Raw genomic sequence first — 11,400 nt, 5'->3', positions numbered from 1 at the left:
ATGAGAGTTGCAGTGATAGGTGGAGGGATTAGTGGGCTGGTTTCAGCTTATATTCTTGCCAAAAATGGAGTGGAAGTGGTTTTGTATGAGAAGGAAGATCACTTGGGAGGCCATGCCAAGACAGTAACCATTGATGGTCTTGATTTGGACCTTGGTTTCATAGTCTTCAACACTGTAAATTTCTCGACTCCTGTAAATGGATTCAACGGATTCAACTTCACACACATTTACAAATACATATGTATATATATGAATATGAGACTGACCATACATACATACATGTACATATATTTACAGATATATATGTTTTAGTATGATATATATATATATATATATATATATGCATGGTAATAAATTAGTCTTTGGAAACAATGTTGGGTTTAACTCAGTGTTGATAAAATTATGAAAATGGGAATCTCATGCAGGTAACCTGTCCAAATATGGTGGAGTGGTTTGAGAGCCTTGGAGTTGATATGGAGAAATCAAAGATGTCATTCTCAGTGAGTTTGGACCAAGGAAGAGGATACGAATGGGGCAGTCGAAATGGTTTGTCAAGTTTGTTTGCACAGAAGAAGAACCTCTTCAATCCTTTCTTTTGGAAAATGCTTAGAGAAATTTTCAAGTTCAAGGATGATGTTACCGGGTACCTATTCTACATTGTACTTATAATTAAGCAAAGCTCAATGTGTTTGCACCATATTCTCTTGTTTCCCTTATTTTGACCCTTTCACGTTTTCCTCTTATAGTTATCTTGAGATAATTGACAACTGTTAAGAAAAACAGCAAGAACAGATAACCAAAACAACCAAGAAAACACACACACAGTTTAACGAGGTTCGGCCAAAAACGATTGCCTACGTCCTCATGCTCAGGTTCTGAGCTTCTGCTATTTTATTCAAAAAGGGAGGGAGAACAACAAAAGCTTCACAGGTTCTTCAATGGTGAATCACACAGAAAAACACCCAAACCAACCCGTAAGCCCATATACACCCACACTCAATCTGTCTTAACCAACCTCACAAAGAAATTGTTCTACACCTACAGATTATCTCAAAGTGTTTGTGCAATACAAGAAGAACTCAATTTCCTCTCAAAATCTCTGAAACACAAACTCAAATTCTTAGCTCTGCAATCTGTAAAAACCAGTTGTAATTGAAAAGAACGAAGGCCGTTATTTATACTCTGTATTGCTGTTGCTGATGTGGCAATCCAAGATGATGTGGACCAATAATAATAAGCCCTTCATATAACAACCATAACTAACCCACATGGCCTGCACGTGATTCTGTTATTCAGATAAAACCAACATTGAGCCAATACGACGCCGTCCTACTTATATAATTAAACCAGTTACAAAAACGCTGTCGTTCTTCTTCTCCAAAAGATATAACTGTATTATATCCAGAACGACACCGTTTCTTACTTCCTTCATGCACAAGCATAACCAGATGTACACCAGTTCTCAACACTCCTCAACTCTTGAGGATTATTTCTTTACATTTCTCCACCTAATCCTCAAGAGTGTAATTATAGCAGAAACTCTGTGAACCCTCCTTGCAATCTTCCTTTAAAACAGCATTAGCCTACCCCAATATTGAGCAAGGTTTTACATGAGTTAAACCTGCTCAGGGGTAAAACTTTTGTACCCATATCAATAGGATTCAGTTCTGTAGGTACCTTCTCTAACTTGACTTCCTTCCTTTCCACCATATCCCGTATGAAATGATATTTAATCTGAATATGTTTGGACCTCTCATGGAATACAGGATTCTTAGAAAGATGTATTGCACTTTGACTGTCTGAATAGAGTTTGACAGCCTTGTGCAACATATCAAGTTCTGAAAGTAAACCTTTGATCCATATTGCTTCCTTTGCAGCATCAGTGATTGCCATATATTCTGCCTCTGTAGTAGACAAGGCTACTATGGCTTGCAAATGTGACTTCCAACTTACACAATTCCCACAAACAGTGAATGCATATGCTGATATTGACTTTCTTTTATCTCGATCCCCAGCATAATCTGCATCTGTGTAACCAAGCAATTCTATTCCATCTTTGCTGCTTTCAAACACCAATCCTTCATTTGCAGTGTGCTTTAAATACCTTAAAAGCCACTTTACTGCATCCCAATGGCTCCTTCCAGGATTTGACATAAACCTGCTTAGCACACTTACTGCATAAGCCAAATCTGGCCTTGTACTGATCATAAGGTACATAACTGAACCTATTGCACTTGAATATGGTACAGTAATCATATCTTCTCTTTCTTGTGCATTACTAGGACACTGTTCCATTGACAACTTGTAATGACCACCTAATGGCACAGATACAGGTTTAGCTTCATTCATACTGAACTTGGACAGTATCTTTTGAACATATGAAGTCTGATGCAGTTTCATTTTCCTGTTTCTTCTGTTCCTCTCGATTGTCATTCCCAAAATCCTTTTTGCCTGACCAAGCTCCTTCATATCAAACTCTGAACTTAGTAACTGTTTGACTGAATCAATTACTTTTGCATTTGGTCCTGACAGCAACATATCATCCACGTACAAAAGCAGAAATACAGCATTTGAGCTTGCTGTCTCCTTGAAGTACAAACAACTATCAAAATTGCTCCTCATAAAACCAGCCTTCACTACAAAAGTGTCAAATCTTTTATACCACTGCCTTGGTGACTGTTTTAAACCATAGAGAGACTTCTTTAGCATGCATACTAGCTCTCCACCCTTTCTAGTCACTTCATATCCCTCTGGTTGTTTCATGTAGATAGTTTCTTCCAAATCCCCATGAAGGAATGCAGTCTTTACATCCAATTGTTCTAGTTCCCAATCAAAATGTGTGACTAAAGAGAGAATAATTCGAATAGTGGTATATTTGACTACAGGTGAGAATATTTCATTATAATCTACACCTTCAACTTGAGTAAAACCCTTTGCTACCAACCTGGCCTTGAATCTCACTGGATCTGACTTGGTCAACCCTTCCTTAACTTTATAAATCCATTTACAGTCGACAACTCTTTGTTTTGCAGGTGCCAACACCAGGTCCCATGTATGATTATCATGAAGTGACTGCATTTCCTCATCCATTGCTTGTTTCCATTTTGATGATTCTGAAGACTTCATAGCTTCTTTATAACTCTGAGGCTCATTATCAGAGAATTCTTGAAATCCAACCAAAGCATATGCAATAAAATCTGCATAGCTGTATCTCTTATTTGGGATAATCCTCCTTCTGGCTCTATCTCGAGTCAACAGATAACCTGGTGATGCAACAGTTCTTGAAGATGAAGAAAGCTGTTGTCCTTGCCTTTCTTCATCTGATTCTGACTCTGAATGCTCAGGAGTTCCATGGACTTCAGCTTCTGATGATGATTCCTTTGGTTCACTTCCCTCATTGTCTTGAAAATCAATTTCAGGTATTACCAAGTCCATCTGCCTTGACATGTGTTGTGGTTGGTCACTTTCAGTACCTGCACTGTTAGTATTCTTGCAAGGCATAATATTTTCATTGAAAATGACATCTCTACTAACAATGACTCTAAAACCATTGCTGTCCTTAACCCACAGCCTATAGCCTTTAACACCTTGAGGATATCCTAGAAAAACACATTTGATACCTCTAGGTTCAAGCTTACCTTCTGACTGATGTGCATATGCTGCACATCCAAACACTCTCAAATTATCATAATTTGGCAACTTTCCAGACCAGACATACTCAGGTGTTTCAAAATTTAAAGCAGTCGATGGTGACAAATTAACAAGATGCATAGCAGTCATAACTGCTTCACCCCAAAACAACTTTGGCAAGCCTGATGACACTAGCATACATCTGACCTTATCGAGCAAGGTCCTATTCATCCTCTCAGCAACACCATTTTGCTGAGGGGTATGCCTAACAGTTCTGTGTCTCACCATTCCTTGAGTCTTACAGAAATTATCAAACTCCCTATTACAGAATTCAAGACCATTATCTGTTCTCAAAGCCTTTACTGTCCTATTTGCTTGTTTTTCAACAAGTAGTTTCCACTCTTTAAACTTATTGAAGGCCTCATCTTTGGACTTCAATAAGATGACCCACACTTTCCTAGAATGGTCATCTATGATGGACATAAAGTACCTATTTCCACTTTGAGTGGAGACTTTAGCAGGACCCCAAAGATCAGCATGAACATAATCGAGCACAGCTTTAGCTCTATTTGAATTCAAATTAAAACTGAGCCTATGTTGCTTACCTAAAATGCAATTTTCACAAAAGTCTAATTTGCTTATCTGGTCCTTACCAAAAACTTGTTGCTTGTTCAGATAATACATGCCTTTTTCACTTATATGGCCTAATCTATTATGCCATAACAGAGTTTTATCTGCAGGAGTCTGAATTGAAGCATTGCATGAATTAGACACAGCTTCACCAAGCAAAACATACAAACCATTTTTCTTAATGCCTTTAAAAGCAACAAAAGAGCCTTTTGAAATTCTCATTTTTCCATTCTCAGTTTTAGTGGTATAACCAGCCTCATCAAGCATTCCAAGAGAAATTAAATTTCTCCTTAAACCAGGCACATATTTTACTGAGTTTAGAGTCTTAACAGTGCCATCATCTAGTTTAAGTTGAACATTACCTAAACCTACAACTTTACAGGAATGATCATCACCAAGGAGAACTTGTCCTCCTTCATATTCCTTATAAGACTGAAAAATATCAAGTATAGGACTCATATGAAATGAACACCCTGAATCTAGAACCCATTCAGCCTTATTTTGTTCAGTGTCAGCCACAAGAACTTCACCAGACTCTTCACTCGAGGTGACAGCAGCAAGATCACTACTCACCTGAGTCTTACTTTTGTCATCTCTCTTTTTCTTGTAGCAAAATCTCATTATATGACCTTCCCTCTTACAGTAATAACATTTTCGACCTCTAGTTCTTGATTTGGATCTGGAGTGATCTCTACTCCTGGCTCTAAACTCAGAATTACCAAAAGTCCTAGTATGACTTCTTCCTCGAACATTAAGACCTTCTGCCTTAGACTCAGTTTTCATTTCAATGTCTCTAGATTTTAAAGAACTTATCACCATATCTAAGGACAAGAAATCACGGCCATACTTTATGGCATTCTTGACCTCTCTATAGGACTCAGGTAAAAAGTTTAACAGAATCACAACATTGTGTTCATCACTAAAAGTGACTTTACAATTAGCAAGATCAAGTATTAAACGATTAAACATGTCAAGATTAGAGTCCAAATCTTTATTGGTGTCCATCTTAAAGCCAAAAAACTGCTCAAGCAAAAGAATACGATCAGGTAGAAACCTTACCAGATATAGTTGTTCTAGTTTATGCCACATTTCAGAAGTGGTGGTGACATCATCTACCTTTCTCAGCACATTATCTGACAAGTGAAGAATGATCGTACTTAGAGCAATCTCATCCATTTCCAATTTCTTGTCTTCTGAGAGATCTGCAGAAAATGTTCCATCTATGGCTCTTGCTACTTTCATCTGGACAAGAACAGCCTTCATTTTCTTCCTCCAAAGCAGGAAGTCCCCTTTGCCATTGAAGATCTCCACTTCAATCTTTGATGCCATTCTTGATTATATGAGTTCTTGATACAGAATCTCCACCAACCTTCCTAACCAGGCTCTGATACCACTTGTTAAGAAAAACAGCAAGAACAGATAACCAAAACAACCAAGAAAACACACACACAGTTTAACGAGGTTCGGCCAAAAACGATTGCCTACGTCCTCGTGCTCAGGTTCTGAGCTTCTGCTATTTTATTCAAAAAGGGAGGGAGAACAACAAAAGCTTCACAGGTTCTTCAATGGTGAATCACACAGAAAAACACCCAAACCAACCCGTAAGCCCATATACACCCACACTCAATCTGTCTTAACCAACCTCACAAAGAAATTGTTCTACACCTACAGATTATCTCAAAGTGTTTGTGCAATACAAGAAGAACTCAATTTCCTCTCAAAATCTCTGAAACACAAACTCAAATTCTTAGCTCTGCAATCTGTAAAAACCAGTTGTAATTGAAAAGAACGAAGGCCGTTATTTATACTCTGTATTGCTGTTGCTGATGTGGCAATCCAAGATGATGTGGACCAATAATAATAAGCCCTTCATATAACAACCATAACTAACCCACATGGCCTGCACGTGATTCTGTTATTCAGATAAAACCAACATTGAGCCAATACGACGCCGTCCTACTTATATAATTAAACCAGATACAAAAACGCTGTCGTTCTTCTTCTCCAAAAGATATAACTGTATTATATCCAGAACGACACCGTTTCTTACTTCCTTCATGCACAAGCATAACCAGATGTACACCAGTTCTCAACACTCCTCAACTCTTGAGGATTATTTCTTTACAACAACAACGAGGACATTGATCACAAAGAAACTTTTGGACAGTTTGTCTCGTCTCGCAGTTACTCAGAATTGTTTCAGAAAGCTTATCTTGTGAGAGATCACTCAAGCAATACTATTGCCTTTTCATTTTTTCATTTGGCAATATATATAAATATGTCATGGTATTTCTATAGGTTCCAATTTGCAGTTCGATATGGCCCTTCCCTTCAGAAGGAGTAATGAGCTTTTCTGCTTACTATGTTCTTTCATTTTTCCGCAATCATCATCTACCTCAGGTACATATTACTTCTATCACAAGAAAATATTTCAGGGCAAATAAAACTTGAAAGTTTAAGTTTTCTAGAGCTCCAGATTATTACTTGAATTGATGCTTAATTTTTATTTATTTATTTAGTTTTGTTCATGTTGCAGCTTTTTGGGAGTCCTCAATGGCTAGCAATTAAAGGGCAATCACATTATTATGTGAATAAGGTGCTAATTTCTTCTTCAGAATATTCTAACATGTATGCTTACGTATATGTATATTTGTTTAGACTAAAACCAAATTCTAAATTCAGGTAAGAGAAGAGCTGGAGAGTAGAGGTTGTCTGATAAGAACTCATTGTGAGGTTCATAAGATTGCAACAAATGATGAAGGTAAGTACTACTCAATAACATGGTTTTCTCAGGAGATGGTTAGAACCATTTTCGGACCACCTTCTAACATATATCTGACAAGGCTTAGCAGGTTGCATAGTTGTCTCTGGAGATGGTTCGGAAGAAGTGTATAGCAGATGCATATTGGCTGTCCATACCCCTGATGCTGTGAAAATATTAGGAGACCAAGCTACTCCTGATGAACTCAGAGTACTTGGTGCTTTCCAATATGTCTATAGGTTTGAAATCCCATCAAATTATCAAAAGGATGATGGATTGCTGCATCTATGTGTGTAGTGATCCTCTAAATCTCTATTGGCAGTGATATTTTCCTTCATCGTGATCGAAATTTAATGCCCCGAAACCAATCAGCATGGAGTGCATTGAATTTTATAGGAAGTACCGACAACAAAGTATGTTTAACATACTGGCTCAATGTTCTTCAGGTTAGTACCTAACGAAGATCTTGTTTGACATACTTCTAATACACGTTGGGAGCAGTTATGCTATTCCTGTTAGCTTCAACAATAATTTAGTTTTGCTAAGAAAGATTTCCATTGTGCACCATAATGTTAACCAAGCTCTGGAAACTTTAAAACTTTCAGAATATTGGCGAAATGAGTCTCCCTTTCCTCGTGACTGTAAATCCAGAACATCCACCAAAACATACCTTGCTTAAGTGGTCAACTGGCCATCCAGTCCCATCTGTTGCTGCTTCAAAAGCTGTGCTTGAGCTGCATCATATCCAAGGCAAAAGAGGAATTTGGTTCTGTGGAGCATACCAAGGTGAGTTTTCCATGCATCAAGATAATTGCTTCCCTTGTTTCTTGATAACTAAATCAAAGAGTAAAAGGGGATGAAGATTAGTAAAACGTAGAAAATTTCCCTCAGAACTATAGATTTTGATGTCTAGGAATATGGTAAATATACATGGTTTGGATTCAATTGTAGAGGTCATTTTTATGTTCAAGGCTATCTTAATTATCTTAATAGCCAATAATTTTCCCGTGACAATTTCTGACTGAGTGTCTATGCTAAATTTCTTTCAGGTTATGGATTCCATGAGGATCAACTGAAGGTAGTTATTGGAAATTATATTTCTTACAAGCTAATTACAGATAAAGTGTTAAAATATCTAATAATGATCAATGCTAATGGTACTTTTTCATTGTTAATTGTCTAAGAAAAGGATTATATATCTCAAACAATCCTATATCAGAATCGTGGAATGCAGGCTGAAAGTAAGTTGTTGTTTGCAGGCTGGGATTGCTTCTGCTAATGGCATTCTAGGAGAAAGTTGTGCCCTTCTAAGCAACCCAAAACACATGGTACCTTCACTGGTAGAAACAGGGGCATGCCGATTTGTTACCAGATTTCTTGGAAATTTTATCTCCAGTGGATGTTTGATGTGAGTATACTGGTTATCTGAATTCTGAAGCAGTTACAAGCATAGTAACTAGCTATGCATAAAACATTGTAAACAAACAGAGCCAATTTCATGACCCTTATTGATTTGGTTCATGCATTCGGAAGTTTCTATTACATATTAACACAGTGCAGAAAAATGATATTGAGGACTTCATGTTGTGATAGTTTACTTGAGGAAGGAGGAACTATTTTCACATTTGGGAAAACTACAAAAAGATGTTCTATCAAGACGGTTCTGAAAGTTCATAATCCACAATTTTACTGGAAAGTATGCACTCTTTCATGCATTATGTTTGTGACTTCTCTAACATGGATATATAAAGAATAGTGCTAGAGTCATATGGTTTAAAATGTATAATGTCTATGACAGGTTATGACACAGGCAGAGTTTGGCTTTGCTGATGCATATGTCAATGGAGATTGCTCTTTTGTCGATAAAGATGAAGGTCTTCTGCACATTTTTGAGGTATAATATGGATAAATTTTTCATGGAAGGTAATAATATCTTCTGTTTTTTACTTCCATTGAACATATGCTGCAAAATCCTTTTGCAGATTTTTATTGCCAGCAGAGAAGCAAATCGTTCAATCTCTAAGGCAACTAAGAAAAGGTATTCTTGTGTCTTAAAAATTATCTACTAGTAGTCATTTCCTGCATCTCATTAATTGGTTATTTACTTTTTCTTAGCTCGAAAGGATGGTGGACACCATTGTTATTCACAGCCAGTATATCGTCAGCAATATACTTCTTTCAGCATGTCTCTAGGCAAAATACTCTTAAACAAGCCCGCAGAAACATCTCTCGTCATTATGACCTGGTATGTTAGCTTAAGCTGCAAGAATTAGGCTCAAAACCATGTTAAATTACCACATACCAAAAACTTAAAAGGTTAGGAGGCCGGTCTAGTGAAACCATGGCTGCGACTGAAAATTTTCAATTGTTCTCTATGAGTAATTTCTTTTCATTATATTTTGAAACCAATAATTATCCGTCAAGAAGCATCTCACAGTTGGTTTTTGGTGTTTTTGCAGAGAAATGAACTTTTTGCTTTATTCTTGGGTGAAACAATGCAATACTCCTGTGGTATATTCAAGGTCAGAAATATAATATTTTGATAAATTGACAGTAACAGTACCAATAGAAAAAATATTTGCTTTGAAGGTTTAACTTGTATTTGTTTCCATGTTGAACTATTATTATAGACAAAAGATGAAGACTTGAACTCGGCGCAAAGGAGAAAGATCTCTGCTTTGATTAAAAAAGTGAGTCTTGTTTATTAGCACTTATGTCATATCTTTCATTTGTTTTCATAAGGTGATTCCTAGAGTTTTCCTTTGCTATTTCAATGTAGGCTAGAGTTCAAAAGAAGCATGAAGTTCTGGAGATTGGATGTGGTTGGGGAGTCTTTGCTATTGAGCTTGTCAAACAAACCGGTTGCAAGTACACAGGCATCACTCTGTCAGAGGAGCAACTTCAATTTGCAGAAAAGAAAGTTGCAGATGCTGGTTTACAGGTCTCAAACTAAATGATTAAATTTTGCATATAAAAAACATCTCCTTAGTTTGTTGATCTCTGCATTGTATAACTTATCCGAATGTTATATGTGCATTAATTTGAGCTATAGTCAGAATATGTTGAGGTTTAACCAACTATTCCATCAGGACCACATTAAATTTCTTCTCTGTGACTATCGCCAATTGCCCGATACATCTAAATTCGACAGAATCATATCTTGGTGAGTGGTAATACTTTTTTGAGTGGTAATACTTTTTTGAATCCAATTTACATCAACAATTAGTTGTACTCCCTACAAACTAGCACCATGATTTGTGCTTAATTGATGCGTCTTCCAGTGAGATGATAGAACATGTTGGACATGAATACATGGAAGATTTCTTTGGTTGTTGTGAATCTGTACTAGCAGAAGATGGCATTTTCGCTCTACAGGTAATAGTAATTGAAATATGTTCTTTCTTCTAGTTGATTTTTTTTTTTTTTTTTTTCCTTTCAAGTTTGACATACTTTAATAGTATATTTCTGTTTCTAAATTGTTTTTATTTTTATTTTTTATTTTTACCCAGTTCACAGATTTCTGTTACTAAATTTTTTTATTTTTTATTTTTTCTCAGTTCACAGCAGTACCGGATGATTATTATGAGGAATTCAGAAGAAGTCCGGGTTTCATGAAAGAGTATATTTTTCCTGGTGCGTGTTTACCTTCATTAAGTAGGGTAACATCAGCCATGGCTGCGGCATCAAGACTCTGGTAAAATTAACTCACTTCGACTGGCATAAATTCCACTAAACAGGCTATATATATATATATATATTTTTTTTTTTTCTTTCTCATGTTAACAAAATGATCAATGGAATGGCAGTGTGGAGCACCTGGAAAATATTGGACCTCATTTCTACCCAACACTCAGACTTTGGAGGAAAAATTTCTTGGAGAATCAAAGGTATTGTATAAGAAAATAATAATAATATAATTAGTTACCGTCATTTCTAAAGAAATTTAGAATAGACAGACATTATTATATTGTTTCCACGTAACAGTCTAATGACAAAATTATTATTTCTTTTAGAAAAATCCGGAGTTTTGACTTTTAGAGTGTCATTGCTGATGGTTGTGTTTTTCAGTGAAATTGTTGATTTGGGATTTGATGAAAAATTCATCCGGAAATGGGAATATTATTTCGATTATTGTGCAGCAGGTTTCAAGACACAAACACTCAATAATTACCAGGTGGTACATATATATATATATATATATATATATAATTTTATAAAGACTCTTGATTTATTCACCATCATTTGTCTCTGGTTTTAGGCCAAAGTCTTTAACCATTTGTAACTAAAGCTATCTGTTTTCTCTCATGTGTTTGGTAGATGGTGTTTTCTCGACCTGGTAATGCCAATGTAAATGTTGCTGCATTTACCAATCCATAAAC

The 11,400-nt window shown here is 36.3% G+C and overlaps 1 protein-coding gene across 1 annotated transcript; it reads left to right on the top strand.

Annotated features, from left to right (window-relative positions):
* Positions 1 to 11,398, top strand: LOC107422769 (uncharacterized). Its single transcript, XM_060815404.1, has 24 exons — positions 1 to 174; positions 426 to 665; positions 6,386 to 6,475; positions 6,559 to 6,660; positions 6,797 to 6,856; positions 6,943 to 7,021; positions 7,113 to 7,260; positions 7,344 to 7,467; positions 7,627 to 7,807; positions 8,071 to 8,099; positions 8,281 to 8,429; positions 8,615 to 8,717; positions 8,820 to 8,915; positions 9,004 to 9,059; positions 9,137 to 9,266; positions 9,481 to 9,543; positions 9,652 to 9,711; positions 9,801 to 9,962; positions 10,111 to 10,184; positions 10,303 to 10,396; positions 10,579 to 10,715; positions 10,828 to 10,908; positions 11,090 to 11,195; positions 11,339 to 11,398. The coding sequence occupies exons 1-24, from the start codon at positions 1 to 3 to the stop codon at positions 11,396 to 11,398; spliced, it is 2,598 nt and encodes an 865-aa protein (XP_060671387.1).
* The last annotated feature ends 2 nt before the right edge of the window (positions 11,399 to 11,400 follow it).

This window comes from Ziziphus jujuba, chromosome 3, assembly GCF_031755915.1.
Source record: "Ziziphus jujuba cultivar Dongzao chromosome 3, ASM3175591v1".
NCBI classification, from domain to species: Eukaryota; Viridiplantae; Streptophyta; class Magnoliopsida; order Rosales; family Rhamnaceae; genus Ziziphus; species Ziziphus jujuba.
This window is presented reverse-complemented; position numbering and strand designations above follow the sequence as displayed.